Source organism: Kuraishia capsulata, genomic scaffold (assembly GCF_000576695.1).
Source record: "Kuraishia capsulata CBS 1993 genomic scaffold, Kuraishia_capsulata_scaffold_2, whole genome shotgun sequence".
NCBI classification, from domain to species: Eukaryota; Fungi; Ascomycota; class Pichiomycetes; order Pichiales; family Pichiaceae; genus Kuraishia; species Kuraishia capsulata.
In genome coordinates, this window is record NW_019172951.1 from 1,145,481 (window position 1) to 1,163,051 (window position 17,571).

Below are 17,571 nucleotides of genomic sequence, written 5' to 3' on the forward strand. Positions count from 1 at the left end.
AAGCTCGTATACGAAGCACAACATCATACACATCACACACAGCACAGAAAGCTCACGACAACACGCAACAACACAACCGTTTGTTGTATTTCCCTCTTATTTGATATTCTGAAATTTCAGCCTGAGACCATTTTTTGAACGCAAGGTTGTCTTTTTTTCATGGCATTTGAGCGGCCAAGGGAAGCCCCACCTCCTCCAATGAGGAGCGAGAGTGGGCCCTCTCCTTCATCATATGGGACTAGGTCAGTTTCGAGTCTCACGCCTACGAGTGTGTCCCGTGTTGGATCGGACTCCCGTCTTAGCGTGAGGCAAGACCAGCGCAACAGCCCGTTCTCAAATCAGAGGCAGGATCCTCAGCAGTTGGGCTGGAAGAATTTGATACCTCCATTGTCGCCGGATAACAACGAAACGGAGTTGGAAGATCCTGCAAACAAAATAGATTTTTCTCCAAGGTCCAGGAAATACAGCGATAGGTCGGTTAGGCAGAGGAGTCTGAGCGGCAATCTGCAAGACTCGAAGAAGAAAACGCAGAAACTGTGCAAGAATTGTGGAGAGCCAATAGTGGGGACGTTGGTGAGAGCAATGGGAAACACGTACCACGTGGACTGCTTTCATTGTCATGACTGTGGGAATCAGTGTTCAAACAAGTTCTTCGCTGCTGATATCCAAGATCCCGTTACGAAAGAGACGAAAGAAGTGCCTCTATGTGAGTTTGATTACTTCCGACGGATAGATCTGATATGCCACACATGCCAGAAAGCTATCAGAGGACCATATATCACAGCTTTGAACAGAAAATTTCATCCAGAACACTTTTCGTGCGAAGTCTGCCACCAAGTTTTCGATGCTGAAGATTATTATGAGTACGATAATGCCATCTATTGCCATTACCACTACTCAAAGTTGTATGCATCTCACTGTGAAGCGTGTAACTCAGCCATTTTAAAGCAATATGTTGAACTATGGCGTGGAGGACGACAGCAACAATGGCACCCCGAGTGTTTCATGGTTCACAAGTTCTGGGGAGTGACAATCACTGCAGAATCAATCGGCAACGTCAACGTTCAGCTTCCAAAAAATTCGAAGAAGCTGTCAGATACAGAAATGCCCCCATCGAAGCTTTTTGAAATAGAACAAAAGATTGAGGAAATCACCATGGCAATTTGGCTGACGTTATCCGCTTTCGAAGAATCTGCAGCCTCTTGCATTTCCGACATGCTATACCATGCTTCTGTTGGAAATAAGATAAGAGGGTTGCGTGCCACTGGAAAACTCATCTTAAAGATTGAATGTTTGTTCAAAGCGCTGGATGCACTCTCACAATTGTCAAACAGTTTGCTGCTAACTTCAAGTAATGGCCCAAGCGATTACAGACAGTTGGCTCTCAAGAAAGAACCTCGCAGTTTATCCACTAATATATTGTCATACCTGATGGCATTAAAGGATGCTGATAAGGAGAAGCTGACAAGTCCAAAATTTTCGCAGGACCTGCTGGCACTAATATCTAATCTGGCTCATTATCTGAAACTGATGTCTAGGTTTGGTCTGAACCAAGCTCTCAATTTCAACAAAGCCGCAAAATCGACTGCTGCAACAGACAGGTACATGGCTGAGATTGCAGCCCATGAAAGCGTTCCGGATGACGTTTTCCCAATTTTGAACATCCCAATAGAAGCACAAGACTTGTGTACCAAGTGCGGTCAAAGTATCGAGGAGAATTGTGTCCAATTTGACGAACACAGATGGCATATGGACTGCTTTCAGTGCTCTGTCTGTTCTAAGAAATTGTCAGGCTCATCGATTGGTGAAGCACAGTTTAACTCTGAGCACAAGACCATTCTTTGCTCAGAGTGTGCCACCTCTGAACTAGACTCCAGACGCGGATTCAAGCAAATTTCATCGTTATTGCAGCTCACTTATATCTTGAAGATTGCAATTGTGAGATCGATGTACGCTTTGGAGCAGTCTGGGTGTAGTGATGATGCTCCAATTTTGAATGCCAGCATCCAATCACCTCAGGAACAGACTTTCAACAGAACTTTGAGCGATATAAAGAGAATGCGTTCAACCAGGCAAGGTGAAAAAATATCAAGATCAGCCAAGCAACAGGCCAGGAGGTCAATGATTGTCGAAGCCCCACAAGCCGATAAGGCAGCAACTGAAGAGTTCACCAGTGACCAGAAGTTGAATAAGACGACGCTTGCTCATTCGGGTTCTAAGAGATTACAGATAAGAGATTTCCCTCTGACAAAACGGAACTCGTCGACAAATCTAGGATCAACCTCGAACTTGCTCAAGAATGAGAAGGGGCTAACACTGGATGACATCCCTCGTATCGTATCCGCAGAACAAGCCAGGGAACATCGTCCTAATGCGTTCAAGTACCAAAAGAACGCTCCGTTACAGTCGACTTCTGCTATCCCGAAAGCCAAACCTGTTAGATCCAAGAACAGAGATAGCTTGAACCAGGGACTTCCCGAAAAGTTGACCGAAGTTCCGGCAAGTGTTGCTCCTTCACAGCCGCAAGTGAAGAGGTTCGCTGAACTCACTTCAACAGAGCATTTCATAATGGGTCACATTGCTGCATTTGCACTGCAGAAACTGCTTAATGACAAGCTTTCAATGGATGAGGTTCTTGGATTCATCACAACGAAGAAACCGTCAACGTTCTGGGACAAGCTCTTTGGAGCTGGGAAGAAGAACGGGGATACTAACTCAGGAGTGTTCGGTGTTCCAATAGACTACTTGACCAGTAGATATGGGGTGGAAAGCGATCTAGGTATTGGTCCAGACAAACTAAAGATTCCAGCGTTTATCGATGACTGTGTCACGGCGATGCACAATATGGATCTATCTGTGGAAGGTGTCTTCCGTATTAATGGTAACATTAAACGGTTGAGACTTTTGTGTGAGGAGATCGATAGCCACCCCGAAGAAATGCCAGATTTTTCCAAAGAGAACCCCATCCAACTGGCCGCTTTGCTCAAAAAGTTTCTCCGTGAAATGCCTGATTGCTTGCTCTGTTTCAGGCTATACAATGCTTGGATTCTATCACAGAAATACAGCGAGAATCCTGCTACTAAGAAGAGAATTATGCAACTGACATACTCAATGTTGCCAAAGACGAACAGAGATGTGGTGGAGGTCTTGCTATACTTCTTTAGTTGGTCTGCCACCTTTGCACACATTGATGAAGAGACGGGATCAAAGATGGACGTCCATAATCTGGCGACGGTCTTGAGTCCCAGCATTCTGTATGCCAAACCGGCAAACGCCAGTAAAAACAGCAAAGACCCTTACTCATACGTTGATACTACACACCAGGGTGAAAACTACTTTTTGGGCATAGAGGTTCTCAACTCCTTGATAGAGTCCCATGACGAGTTCAGCATTGTTCCTCAAGACTTGATGCGGATGTATATTATGGGAGAATTTCACAAAGCCGGCAAAGAGCTCACCACGAAAGAGATTATCAGCAAGTGTTCAGCAATCTATAAAGAGAACCCCCAGATCTTTTCTGTTCGTGTTGATCTGTCCCAAGATGAAAACGATCAACCTGAAGAGCCTGCTATTCAGCTAGTCAATGCTATTGACCAATCGGTCGAAAAGAGAGAGTTCCAGACTGAGACAACGCAAGAATCGTGAATATACGTTTTATGAAGTCATTACGCTTGCGCCGTTACCTGTTTCATGTTATATACTTATCTCTGGAAGGTAGCAATGTATTATGAAACTGAGCATGTGTAGTACAACTTTTGGAAGACCTCACATTTTCTTTACTAAAATTTCTTATCTTAAAACTTGTTTAATATCTTATCAACTTCTTTAATATCGTATTAAAATCTTTAATCTTACAACTTCTTTCTGGACTTGAATTTGGGACCTCCTCTTGGCGGGCCTCCTCCTCTTGGCTTGCTAACTCTTCCACCACGAGAACCAGCAAAGGAGTTTCCTCTGCCATTTGGTCTCGAAACCGGCTTGTCGTCTTCATCATCATCACCGAAATCATCATCACGAGCATTTTTACCTCTTTTGAACTTGAGCTTGTTCCTTTGTCCCCTAACCGGGCCCTGCTTCACAGCTTCCACATAGGCATTCAAGCCAGAGTCCTTACCCTTGAATGGATCCTCATCTTCACCAGCATCAATAACAATTCTGCCGTTTCTGGACTTGAAGTTTGAGGCATTGGAATTTGGTTTGCGGGCATTTTTAGGATTGGAAGACGTGATACGCGAAATCGCTTGACGATCAAGCAAATCCAGAGGAGCACCCTTGGACTCAGAGATGTACCTGTTATTGCCATGATCACCTCTTCTAGGTGCCTGTGCCTCCTCCATTTCTTCATCTGAATCTTCCTCGTCCGAGGATTTGTAGAGAGCCTCATCGTAGGCAGAAGCATATGTCGTCTTAGCCTCAGTTCTCTTCTCCTGCTCAGGCTCTTGCTGCTGCTTCCTCTTGGCTCTGTCCTTGGACTTCTTGATGTTCAGCAGCAGTTTCTTGTCTTCTTCTGGGAAATTGGCTTCAATGGTATCGTAGCCAAATCTTCTGATCATTCTCTCAATGATATGCTTTATTTTCGATTTGAAATGTCCCTTATGTTCGTGGGACCATCTCATCAAGTTAGGCAGTAAAGCGCCAAGGTTACCGGCAACAATCTCAATTGGCAAGGTCAGAACGGCAACCTTCACGAAACCAATTGCAGATTTGACAACTTCTCTGTTGTTAGACTCCAAAAACAGCTCAACGGTGGTGGATATCTCTAACAACAGCTCGGTGTTCATTCTGGGACGAAATTCGTAGAGCAGACAGCTCATGGCAGTGATGGCAGCACTGACCATATGAGGAGTAGAACCCACCAAACCAGCAGAACACATGGTGAAATAAGTTTCTAAATTAGCCTCTGAATCAGGCATTTCTGGATCCATTGAAGGAACCTTGGAATTCTCAATGACACCGCCCTCCTCCATCTTATTACCCATCTTGATGAGGGCCGCATAGGACAATTCTCTGGTCTTCTCATTCACGTTCTTGGTTGCCATAATAATTTCTGATAGCACTGAAGGAATGAAAAACAGATCCGACGAAGGCAAAATGTCAATAATGGCAACAATTGCAGCTAATCGCGAGGCCTTGGCTGTGGCTATCAAAGAATCTGTGGAGGCAATGATGGAGCTCTCAATGTCTCTCAAGTACTTCTTCGCAGACTCAACACCGGCCTCAGTTTCGAACATTTTTGTCAAGATACGATAAGAACGCTTCTGAATGGAAGCATCTTGGTATGTAAGAGTTTGGTTGAAAATTGTCAGCAGGGCATTGTGCGACGTCTCAGGAACATACTTGGACATGGCAACCACCAGGTCCATCATAGTGATGCTCATTTTGGGGAAATCAACAGATTCCTTCTTCTGCGAAGGTTTTCCAGAAGCTTCTTCATCCATGGCATTTTTAAGGATTCCACAAACTTTGTTGAAGGTGGCTTCCAGTTCATCCTTGGGAGTGATCTGCAGGTAGGCATCGATGGTCTCCAGAACATATCCCCTGGACGAAGCAGCGGTCTGCGTGAAAACGTTGAAAAGAACCGAAAGAATCTTCGAGGCCTTTGCTGCCAAATATTTGACGTTCTTTTTGGCCTCACTTTCTGGAAATTGTTGCTGCATCATTAGGTCATCGGTCAATGCACCATCTGCATATGCAAGGTTACTCTCCACGAGCAGCTTCAAAGAATGGCAGATGGTCACACGGAGTTCAACTTTTTCATACAGCAATCCCGACAGTTTTGCAGCAAATTCGTCTGTGAAACTTGATCTGAGGTCTAATGGCAAGTCACAAAAGTGTGGCAAGAGAGACCACACTTGATCAATGATGGTCTGAAAGATCTTGATGTGCATGGATTGTTTGTCCTCCGCATTCTCCACTTTTTCAGCGAAAAATTCCAACAATGGTGAAAAGTATGAGAGGAAGAAGCCGAGTTTGGCGTTTCTGATATTATCTCTCAACAATGGCAGTAACCAGGCCCTTCCCACCTGGTCTGGCCTATCCAGGTTAAGAGGAAGAACAGAGATCACAACCTCGGGTCCAAGAGCAAGAAGAGCCGAGGAAATAACAGCATCAGCCTCAGCTTTGTACTGGAAACGTTCTTCATCGGATCTCCAATTTCCAACCTGTTCCAAATGAGGCAAGAAATCAGGGTTGGATCTAACCCTCAGCTTCGTAAAAATGGCAGTCAACAGCTCCATGACCTCTTTGGCAGCATGTGCGTATTTGACTCCACAGAGGGTCAACGTGACTTCAGCGATCTCAGTAATCACATCATCAACAGCTTCGTAGGTCCGGTTATCAACACCGTTAGACTTGGAAGGCTGGAGCAAAGAGTTGTCTTCAATGCCCTCAACAATAATGGCAATTAAACACTGAGACGCACTGATGTAGATATTCTCAGAATCAGATGCAAAATATTGCATCACAATTTTAAAGACATCAGGAAGCTTGGCCAAACATGCCAAAGAATCCACCTTGGCGTATGAACTCACAGCCTTGGCGACAACGGCCAACCAAGAAGCAGCAAGATGCACATCATTTACAGAAGGCTTCAAATCGAAAATAATGTTCAAAACGGCAACAAATCTGTCTTTATCAATCTCGTCGTTCATTGAACTGAAAAGCCCTTCGAATGCGTTGAAAACACCGGAAACCAGATACTGGTCTGTGGTCTTGGAGAGTTCCAATAGGGCATCACACAATGGCTCAATTTGTCTTGAAGGCCAGGCATTTGCAGATGTGATGGAAGTGATCAACTGCAAGTTGTGGATCATCTTTGAACTCAGGTCTTTATCAGTATGGGCCTTATTTTTGTTTCTACTCTTCAACAGCTCCACCAAGGATTCCAGCACAAACTCGGCTGGCAAGTTGGCAGCAGGATGCTCCACAGTTGGGCCAGGTGGTGGCAGTGACAGGATCTTATGGACGGCTTCCTGAGCTCTCTTTCTGACTTTTGGTCTTGGGTCCAATGACAGCTCCAATAGACCGTACAAACCTCTTCTTGGAGAGACACTCACATTGGATCCCCACGAGGCATGATCCTGGGCCAACAGCAAGGCTTCCAAAGCACCAACAGAAGATCTAATCAAAGGGGCTTCCGAGGCCTCATTCGTCAAGGCAGGGGCCAACATGGTGAGTATATCTGAAAACCTCGACTTCAGCAGTTGTGCTGGAAGATATGGGAAGAACAAGTCCAAGAAGTATGCCGACACCGTGGCCAAGCTCAAGTCCACAATTTCATCATTTTGAATACTCTGCTGCAAAAGTCCTAGAAAAGAGACAAAGTAGGCAACCTCACTCTTCTTGGTCTTCTGCTCCTCGATGTTCTCCTCGACAGCTGATAGAATGATGGCCAGTTGTTTCTGGTTGTCCAGCTTTGAGTTGATCTGCAACCTTATACGGTCCAGCTTGTCCTCAATAGAGACACCCTCGCCATTTGTAGAGTCCATTGCACTAACAAGATATTCTAGAATGCGAGTATGTTCCTGGAAAATAGTAGTGAGAGTGCACACCTGCAAATCCGCACATGAAATATTTTCTAAAAAAAAAAATCAAATCAGCAAGACACTACCTTATGGTAATGCACGACTCTTTTTGATGAGTTAAGGAGGGCCCGGAAATCCATCCTAGATTTTCGATATGCCCGCGATGACACTACCACAATGTACCAGCTCACAGCATGCTTGCGTAATGGACTCGATTAACAAACATAATAATATCGCAAAAATAAATGATCGGCGTCTTCAGATGCTGCCGATCATTTCTATTTCACTGGTTGCTTTAGTCCATATTTACTTAGGATACCGTCATACGATCATATTATGGAACATAAGTATGCGGGGTACCATAGTGCGCTAAGTGTCCCTCAGTCCCCCCACCAGTTATCCCACCATTAACACCGGATTGGCCTACCCCATTGGGTGTTAACCTTTAAACCTTACTGGTGAGGTGATTGAGTTTGCCGGCAGTGTCAGACGCTGCACACATTGTGCTGAATACATGCCGGCACCTGCATGTTGTAGGCTGCGCTCTCAGCCTACCCCGGTGGGTTGATGATGAATGAGCTGGAATTGAAAACATGGAGTAGGCTTGAGAGAATTGTTTTGAATCAAGAACACTAATCTGGCTTTACCTGGCCTAACTGATTGAAACTACATAATTAGCGAGAAATATCTCATGGGGTGGGTATTTTCAGCCGCGTCAAGAAGACCGCCAAAGAGGATGTAGAAAATATCGGTTTGACTCTTGAAAGCGGGGCTCTTTCAGGAAATAAAGACGCGCGAATAAGTTCACCTCACCGAAGTATCCGAGTGATCCTGCCACTGAGTTGCTGTTTCTCTGAGCTACTTAGTCAGTCACCCTCTGAAACGCGTCTCATGATAGTGATAGGAGAACAGGACAGTTCGCCGTAAATACGTCATGGCGTGTGGTTAAATATCAGAGCTGGACAAAATTTCATGCAAAATTCTTCTGAGCCTGCATTGCTGTCGCTTCTACTCCACGACGTAATCTGCACCTGTGGGGGTCTGCATGTCTAATCTGCATTGTATCTGCTGAGGGAACCCTGTCCAGGCTACACAGGGTAGTTTCACTGTAGCTTGCGCTAAATGGTAAATTTTAACAGGAGTATAAATGTCTACGGAGATCCGCTTGAATCTAATATTTATTACTATTCTCCTATCCAAGGAATAATCCTAAAGTCTTCGTTTGGTTAAACTTTCAAATTCAGCATGTCCCACTTAAAGAACGTTACCTCTCAGGTATCCAACATTTCAGAAATAGATGTCAAGACTGACAATGCTGCAGAGAAAATAGAAGCCTTGGAGAAACTCCACGGCGTAGATCTTGATGAGTATTTTCTAAAGTATGAGCAAATGTACCAGGAGTCACAGGAAAATATGAGTTTCTACGACAAAATGGTATCTCTCGAGATCAAAATCCATTTCAAAAACAAAACACACATGGCGTACATGCTTGCCATTTTTGCCTCGGTAGCGGGAATTCTTTCTGGTTGTGATCAATCGTTGATTTCTGGTGCTGCGCTGCAATATCCAGGCGCTCTCAATGCTAATAGCCATGAACAATCTCTGGTTTCTTCTCTGATGGGTCTGGGTGCAGTCGCTGGCTCCATCATCATGTCTCCCTTGAACGAGGCTGTTGGAAGAAGAACCTCGATCATCGGATCCTGTATCGCTTACACTATTGGTGCGGCGTTATGTGCTGGTTCCATTGATACGGGCATGTTGTATGCTGGTAGATTCATCGTCGGGGTTGGTATCGGGTTGGAATCAGTTGTTCCAGCTTACGTATCGGAATGTGCTCCCAGTGCTTTCAGAGGTAGAATGGTTTCGCTTTATCAGCTGTTTATTGCTGTTGGTGAAGTTTTTGGCTATTGTATAGGAGCAATGTTTGAAGACGTCCACGGAGGATGGAGATTCATTTTTGGTTCTTCCCTGGTGTTTTCTACCATCCTGTTTATTGGTATGTTCTTCTTGCCCGAATCGCCCAGATATCTTGTCCACAAAGGCAAAGTCGGCCTGGCATATGGTGTTTGGAAAAGGCTTCGTGATATGGACGACGTCATCAATAAGATTGAGTTTTTGGACATGATCCAGCAATTGGAACAACAGGAGGCCTCAGAAGCCCATTCCAATAAACGGATGATGTGGTTGGACTTCTTCACTGTACCCAGATGTAGGAGATCACTCATTTACGCCAACATCATGATCTTTCTGGGCCAGTTCACAGGTGTGAATGGTGTGATGTACTACATGTCTACTTTGATGAAAAACATTGGCTTTAGTGACAAGAATGCTGTGAATATGTCACTCGTTGGAGGCGCATCTTTGATGTTTGGTACCCTTCCTGGTACGCTGTATATGGATTATTGTGGCAGAAGGTTTTGGGCCAACACCATGCTGCCCGGACAATTTCTCGGTTTGCTCTTGGTTGGTATTGGATACTTGATTCCCCTAGACAATCCAGCCTCCAAAGGCGTTTATCTTACCGGAGTCATTCTATATATGTTGTTCTTTGGATCCTATGGCTGTTTGACCTGGGTCGTACCAGCCGAGGTATATCCTACGTATCTAAGATCTTACGGTATGACCTGCTCTTCGGGTTTGTTGTACCTGTGTTCTTTCATCATTACTTACAACTTTACCAGGATGACCGAGGCCTTTACCTATACTGGTTTGACACTTGGGTTTTATGGAGGTATTGCGTTCGTTGGTTGGATCTACCAGCTGTTGTTGGTTCCAGAGACGAAGGGTAAAAGTTTGGAAGAGATTGACGATATTTTCTCCAAGCCCACCTCAGTTCTCATAGCCATCAACATCAAGAACATTAAAAGAGACTTTTACAACATTTTCCACGGGAACTTCAAAGAAGTGGCCAAGGGAGATAGTGGAATTTGAAGCTGAAAACGGTGGAGAATCTTTTCAGATTGTGGTAATTTTGACAGCTTGTTTTTGATTTTTTGGAGTGCTAACTTTCCAATATTGCTTATTGATCAACTCTGAGACGTTGGTCTTTTTTTTTTCCCGGTTTTAGGAACAAAACTGGTCTGTCGGATAAGTGATGCACAAGATTTTTAAAGCTCTGCCCCGCAGCCTGCATGTTTTGTCCCTTCAAACTCGATGCCGCACTCGGCATATTTATTAATAAGTACACAACCACTCTCACAATTTTGAACCCGTAGTCGTGTACGAGTTACCAATTTACTCACGCACTCTCGACGTTGAAATTTCTTTGGATAGCTTAGGTTCGATCCATGCTAGTGCCTGTACGCTATATAAAACACAACAACATGAAGGGAATCGTCAGAATAAGGCTTGCCAGGTTTGGTAGAAGACACCAGCCTGTGTACAATATAGTTGTGACCAAGGCCAAAAAGGCCAGAGATGCCAAACCAATAGAGGTGATTGGGACCTACAACCCAGTTCCTTTGCCTTTGACACCGGAGCAGAAGCTGAAGGGAGAGAGACCAATCAAGGATATCAAGCTGGATTTTGACAAGTCGAAATATTGGATATCTGTGGGAGCACAGCCAACGGACACGGTGACGAGGTTATTCAAGAAAGCCGGTATACTGAATGCAGAATGGCCATCTAGTGCTGTCGGGCCAGTTATTCCAGAGAGAGAAGTTGTTGAGCCCAAGAAGGAGCTGTAAGGTGTACAGCGATGATAAGTTGGGAATAAGGAGATAGGCCAGAGATAGACCGCAGATACGGCAGAGACCTACTGGAAAGAGTGTGAGAACAGCGTGAAAACAGTCTGCAAAAAACACCAACGGCTGAATATAGTCGGAAGAAGCACGGAAATTCTGAAATCTGGCTTCATTATGTACATATAACCCCATTGCATATTTTGAAACGCTCAAAAACACTCTTTTATATTCCGGAGCATTCGGCGTAGTGTGAGGTCACGAAAGATGATGTAAGACCGGATCACTAACATTACGCAAGTGTGGGCAGTTGGCTGCTTCTTTGTTCTCCGAGATTTAGCATCAAACAACTGACATTTTGCTGAGATCTTTCTCGATAGCTCTTCACAGTTTAGCTGCAGAGACTCATATAATTTGATAATATGTCAACTTTCAGAAAAGTCATAGGGGTCAATGATTCACCTGCCATTATCATCCCAGGAGCAGAGACCGTGACCTTGACATACAGAGACCTGAGTTCGCTAATTGCACAATTCCAGCAGCTATTTTACGCAGAACCATTGAGATCAATTGCACCTCTTCAATCGGCAATTGCGATCTCTTTGCCGAATAGTTTGGAGTTTGCTGTTTCGTTTCTGGCTACTACCACTGCTGGCCGCATAGCTGCCCCGCTCAACTCCAACTACAAGAAGGAGGAGTTTGACTTTTATCTCGAGGATCTTAAGGCGCCTGCTGTTGTGGTCAAGAAAGGAACCCATCTGGACACTGGTCTTGAGATTTGCAAGTCTGCTAAGGCAAACAAGGCGAAACTGATCGAGATATGGTGGGACCACTCATTGAGAAGGCTGGAGTTCGAGGTGTACCATGAAAAGTTTCTAACTGTGGAATATACCTCCATTGGAAAACCCACCTTACAAAATCATGCGGTTGAGCTTCCTGGAAACTGTTCTCCGGGCGATGTAGCCATGATATTGCACACATCTGGAACCACTGGAAGACCCAAGGCTGTTCCCTTGACCCACTTGAATATCGTGACCTCTATGAAGAACATCACACACACATACGACCTCAGCCCCTCAGATAGGACATACCTGGTGATGCCATTATTCCATGTTCATGGCCTGATTGGTGCATTTCTTTCCACACTTTATTCGGGTGGTTCTGTGATTATTCCACCAAAGTTTTCAGCCCACCTGTTCTGGGACGATTTCATTGAGTATAGGGCGAATTGGTACTCTGCTGTTCCCACCATCCACATGATCCTGTTGAACACAAAAGTGCCCGAGCATTTGCCCAAAATCAGATTCATCAGATCCTGTTCCAGTGCGCTTGCTCCCCCCACGTTTCACAAGCTAGAGGCGACATTTAAGGCCCCAGTTCTGGAGGCTTATGCCATGACCGAGGCTGCCCATCAGATGACCTCCAACAACCTTCCTGGAAAGGGACTAGAACGGTCCCCAGGTACCATTGGGGTTGGTCAAGGAGTAGAAGTGATCATTCTAGACGATGACGGATACGCTGTTCCCGAGGGAGTTGTCGGTGAAGTGTCTATATGTGGATCCAACGTTACGTCCGGCTACATCAACAACGAGAAGGCCAACCGGGAGGCATTCACGTTTGTCCATTCTAAGGGAAAGCAATTCTTCCGCACTGGCGACCAGGGAAAAATTGAACGCGGTTATGTTATCTTGACTGGGAGAATTAAGGAGTTGATCAATCGTGGTGGTGAGAAGATATCGCCCATTGAGTTGGATGGAGTCATGTTGGGCCATCCAGATGTAGACGAGGCTGTTGCCTTTGGAGTTGACGATGCCAAATATGGTCAAGTTGTTCATGCTGCGATAGTACTAAAGCCTGGCTCTAAACTAACAGACAAGCAACTTCACGAGTACTTGAGTACGAAACTTTCAAGTTTCAAAGTTCCTCAGAGGTTCTATTTTGTCAGTAAGTTGCCAAAGACGGCTACTGGTAAGATTCAAAGGAGAAAGATGGTTGATGCATTTGTGAAGCCAAAGTTGTGAAAAATGGGTATAAGACTCTTCAGTTTGTGTATTTTCAGTTATGGATATATTTTTTCAGATCATCAATGTAGTTGTCGTTATTTGTGACTTCGTTGGCACTCAAGTCCTTGACCAGAACGGTCTCCGAGTTGAGTTCCACGTTGGATTTTTGAGTCATATGGTTTATTCCAAGAAGCAGACTTGTTGGATTAACACTGTCTTTTCTGATAGGAGATATGCCCAAAGTCGCGAGTCCCATTGGATGCGTTCGTCTGCTTGGTGGTGTCTTTGACTGTCTTTCCAGTTCGCTCAACTCCTGCTCCAGCTGGATGTATTGGTTCAATTTGATATCACTGATAGGTTCTACGGGATCAGCTAATGGTTCTTCGTGAGATGCAGCACCAGAACTTGCTTCTCCGGCCAAATGATCTTCTCGGGGACTTGCCTCCTCTTGAAGCCCGAACTTCGCCAAACGAGGGTAATGATGTCTGTGGGGAGAATTCGTCACAAACAGCCTGTCTCTTCTCGGCAGGTTTGATTCAATTGTCTTCATCTTCATCGTGATTCGCTGGAACCTTTTTTTCGATTCAAGCGTCAACTCGTGCAATTCCTTCAGATCCAACACGTCTGTCTGGGGATCGAACGCATCGTGTCCCAGATCATCAGCACTGTGGTTCCCCAAAGTGTGGCTCCCCAAACTGCTGTGTGACATATTGGGAAACAGATACGAGTTGAACGAACTCGTTCGCGTCTGTTTCAACTCCTGCAATTGCATCGTCAGAAATTTGTCATTTTTCTGAATGGAGGATCTGAGACGGTCCATCCTCTGCTTGATGATGTCCTCCAGTTCCACCTTCAAAAACAGCCGTTCCAGCTCGAACGCAATGTCATTGACATAATTCTGATCCACCTTAACGATTGAGTTGACGACGTGTCTTAGGACTGCTCCCTTATCGCTTTCAGCATTGTCGTCCTCTAGATGATTCAGAATGCTAGATAATCGGAAGTCATCAATGGGAGGAAGCATGTGTGGATCAGTCATTGCAAAGAGTATTACAAATTGAATGAAACACGGCAATTTTGACCTTTTCAGTTAGTATTTTTACCTAGATTTCCATCCACGGCTTGAACAATAGCCACATACACACTTGTCAAGATCTGATAGATAGTGTAGTGTCCTTCCCATTTTCCAAACCAGCCATCTCTTCCCCGTGCATCACCAGCCCCCCGGGTCTTTAAATTCGACTATTTCAATCACCCAAATCGGGACAAACGACACAAACGAAACGTTAATAATCTGCACCATAAGCATAACGAGTGCAACACATTGTTGATCTGAGGCTGATTTCTGCGAGGGGGTGGCTTGCAGCGGGAGAGCGTTTCAACTGATTAGTTTGAAGTAATTAGTTAGCGCGCCGCTTACGGGACACCATTGCGATTGCGCCAGCCATGCTGCCGTTGGCGTTCGTGTTTGGGGGATGTTGTTCTAATGTGTTGTCTCTGGAGAATCTGGTTCAAACAACTGGGATTTCGTCCACATTGGTGACGTTTGCTCAATTCTTGGTGGTGTCAGGAATCTCGTACTTTTTGGTGGCCGATCTCAGAAATGGTCTGTACCTACCAAAATCCAATCTTCCTCTGAAAGTGCACTTTCTGCAAAATGCGTCGTTTTTTGTGACCAATATACTTAACAATCTGGTATTCCAATTTGGGATCTCAGTCCCGGTGCACATTGTGCTCAGATCAAGTGGAACCCCCATCACCATGTTGGTGGGCTGGGGATGGTTCCACAAGCGTTACACCAGACAACAGATCCTGGGGGCTATCGTGCTTACTACGGGGGTAATCATAGTGACTTTGACAACAACCAAAGAAAAGAATGAGGCTTATGTGCACGAGGCTCAGACTGCGAATTTGAGGAAACTCGTGGGAGTTTCTCTGCTATTCTTCTCAACTGCCATCGGTTGTGTGATGGGGCTTTTCACAGAAAGGACATATCTCAAATACGGCAAGTCTAATTGGAAACAGAACTTGTTCTACTCGCATTTTTACGGATTGCCATTGTTCCTTTTCGTGGTGTCTACGCTCCGGAGCGAGATAACCCGGATAATGAACGAGCCACCAACCACGCAACACGTGATACTGAAGTATCTGTCCATCAATTGCGTCACCCAGTTTCTGTGCGTTTACGGCGTCAATCAACTGGCGAGCTCGACGAACGCTCTCAATGTCTCCATCATTTTGTTGCTGAGGAAGTTTGCCAGTCTTATGATTAGCATGGCTGTTTTTGGCAACAGGCTGAATGCGGGATCTGCAGTCGGGATCGCCCTAGTGTTTGTGGGTACTTTGGTTTACTCTCGAGGTCAGACAGCCATAGGTGGAGAGAAAAAGGATAGCAATGTCAAAAATAAATGAGAAGCTTAAAAGGATCTCTAAACAGGTCTGGGAACCCAAACTAGAAAGTTCTTGGACTCTCTCAACTAAATACGGGAGGCTGCCAAACCCTAAATATCTGTCAAAGGTGGGGAAAAATAAGGCTCGCAAGCTATATAATTTTGGGCAAGAAAATTAGATAACCTTAACTAAAAAGATACGACTTCCATAACGACTGAAAGTCAAACGTATAGACTTTTCCTGGCCCATTTCCACAGGGCAAATATACATCACGTGACCTTCAAACCGATGACAAGGCTGGTCGGTGTCAACCGCGTGTAAAAATAGCGTTGTAACAAACAAGCTCTTTTCACGCATCCTTTGTGCACTATCTGGTTTTGAGAGAGAAAAGCGGAGTGTTCGGCCTTATAATAGTGATCATAGACAACGGCCAGTTTTCATGCGGATATAATACATACTAATATAGACCGATTCCGAAACATAGACTACGCCTCTCCACATCATGGCTTATCTCATACTACCGCCAGAGTACCTTCCACAGTTACAAACGGCCATAAACTGGCTTATGTCGTTCACACCACTGATAAGTTACGGCTCAACTATAATAGGAATCCAAAGGGACAAGTCGTCCGCCGGGTTTTCCATGGACATATGTTGTACGATGTTGATCGCCAGCGTTCTCCGAATATTCTTCTTCATTTCCGATCCTTTTGAAATCTCCTTGCTGAGACAATGTTTCACGATGATTTTTATTCAGGTGATTTTGCTACGGACGGCACTAAAGTTCCGGTCCTTGGAGTTTGATGAGCTCGATGAATACCCATCTGCCGTTCCGGACATCATCGACCGGGCCGATAAATCGGTGAAATATCTCCAAAGCAAATTTGATTCGTTGTCGGGTTCGTCTGGTATTCAAGAAATGGTACTCAACTTCTTTGATTTTGTTTTCATCGCAATCAGAGAGTTCGTCTCTTGCGTCGGTTACATTCTTTCGTGTGTTTTCGGGCGTTTTCTGAGCTTTTTCAACGGAATATACAAAAGACCCTTCAAGTTCTGGCAATGGAGATCCGAGTCAACGTATTGGAAGTTCTTATTGGGGTTTGTGGCGGTAGTCGCAGTGTTGGAAGCGATATTCTGGAAGAACGAGACCTTCGGAATGATTCTTGGATCGTGTTCCTTTATGGTGGAATCTTCTTTGCCTCTGCCACAGATCCTTCTGTTCAACAGACTAAAAAGTGTGGAAGGCTTCAGGACGATTTTGCTATTGAGTTGGCTTGGAGGAGATTTGACCAAGATCAGTTATTTGTTGTATGGCACCAATAACATCTCCACCATCTTCGTGATCGCGGCGTTCTTCCAGATGAGTTTGAACCTGGTGATTACATATCAGTTCTTCCATTATAGAAAGCTGGGATACCCAAAAGCTGAGGCAAATAGACAGAGGAGCAATAGTGTCAGGTTTCACGAAGATACAGAGTTGGCACAACTTTAATGTCACATGATACAGAAATACATAGAAAACATAGGCTTACACGCCATCTGTTTCACAATGCGATACTCAATAGACTAGAATAGCTGAATATGGAATACGATAAACTGTTCGACATCAGAGTGGTGCAGCAGGTGTTGCTATGGTCAACCATGACTGACCAAATATATCAAGCCAAATAAAAGTAAATTTAACCTAAGTGGAGAAGAAATAAACTTGCTTTAGGATCTACAACCTGACTTCACCTAACTACATTTGCCGGTTTTGATGACAGACCCTAATACGGCCCAAATTCAACACCATGACAACAAGAGAACTTAATTTACTAGGGCCTTGGATAACACTCTGGAAACGACTCAAACCACCAGCCACTGCCTCCCATTGTAAAAGGGGGCTTGCCCACGACCTTAAACCAATCGGTGAAAACTGCATATTCCGTGCATAACGACCTGACGCACGGCTATGCAATGTGTGCAGATACAAAC

The 17,571-nt window shown here is 44.8% G+C and overlaps 8 protein-coding genes across 8 annotated transcripts; 6 read left to right on the forward strand and 2 right to left on the reverse strand.

Moving 5' to 3' along the window:
* Positions 1-159: 159 nt before the first annotated feature.
* Positions 160-3,645, forward strand: KUCA_T00001900001 (uncharacterized protein; the record flags this gene model as incomplete). Its single annotated transcript, XM_022604126.1, has 1 exon — positions 160-3,645. One exon carries the CDS (start codon positions 160-162, stop codon positions 3,643-3,645), a length of 3,486 nt encoding a protein of 1,161 aa, XP_022457939.1.
* Positions 3,646-3,851: 206 nt separating this feature from the next.
* On the reverse strand, positions 3,852-7,487 carry KUCA_T00001901001 (uncharacterized protein; the record flags this gene model as incomplete). The annotated part of the gene is made up of 1 exon (XM_022604127.1): positions 3,852-7,487. The coding sequence occupies one exon, from the start codon at positions 7,485-7,487 to the stop codon at positions 3,852-3,854; it is 3,636 nt and encodes a 1,211-aa protein (XP_022457940.1).
* A 1,281-nt stretch (positions 7,488-8,768) lies between these two features.
* KUCA_T00001902001 (uncharacterized protein) lies at positions 8,769-10,454 on the forward strand (the record flags this gene model as incomplete). Its single annotated transcript, XM_022604128.1, has 1 exon — positions 8,769-10,454. One exon carries the CDS (start codon positions 8,769-8,771, stop codon positions 10,452-10,454), a length of 1,686 nt encoding a protein of 561 aa, XP_022457941.1.
* A 392-nt stretch (positions 10,455-10,846) lies between these two features.
* Positions 10,847-11,209, forward strand: KUCA_T00001903001 (uncharacterized protein; the record flags this gene model as incomplete). Its single annotated transcript, XM_022604131.1, has 1 exon — positions 10,847-11,209. The coding sequence occupies one exon, from the start codon at positions 10,847-10,849 to the stop codon at positions 11,207-11,209; it is 363 nt and encodes a 120-aa protein (XP_022457942.1).
* A 416-nt stretch (positions 11,210-11,625) lies between these two features.
* On the forward strand, positions 11,626-13,224 carry KUCA_T00001904001 (uncharacterized protein; the record flags this gene model as incomplete). The annotated part of the gene is made up of 1 exon (XM_022604132.1): positions 11,626-13,224. One exon carries the CDS (start codon positions 11,626-11,628, stop codon positions 13,222-13,224), a length of 1,599 nt encoding a protein of 532 aa, XP_022457943.1.
* Positions 13,225-13,258: 34 nt separating this feature from the next.
* KUCA_T00001905001 (uncharacterized protein) lies at positions 13,259-14,245 on the reverse strand (the record flags this gene model as incomplete). The annotated part of the gene is made up of 1 exon (XM_022604133.1): positions 13,259-14,245. One exon carries the CDS (start codon positions 14,243-14,245, stop codon positions 13,259-13,261), a length of 987 nt encoding a protein of 328 aa, XP_022457944.1.
* A 407-nt stretch (positions 14,246-14,652) lies between these two features.
* Positions 14,653-15,618, forward strand: KUCA_T00001906001 (uncharacterized protein; the record flags this gene model as incomplete). Its single annotated transcript, XM_022604134.1, has 1 exon — positions 14,653-15,618. One exon carries the CDS (start codon positions 14,653-14,655, stop codon positions 15,616-15,618), a length of 966 nt encoding a protein of 321 aa, XP_022457945.1.
* A 481-nt stretch (positions 15,619-16,099) lies between these two features.
* On the forward strand, positions 16,100-17,089 carry KUCA_T00001907001 (uncharacterized protein; the record flags this gene model as incomplete). The annotated part of the gene is made up of 1 exon (XM_022604135.1): positions 16,100-17,089. One exon carries the CDS (start codon positions 16,100-16,102, stop codon positions 17,087-17,089), a length of 990 nt encoding a protein of 329 aa, XP_022457946.1.
* Positions 17,090-17,571: the final 482 nt, after the last annotated feature.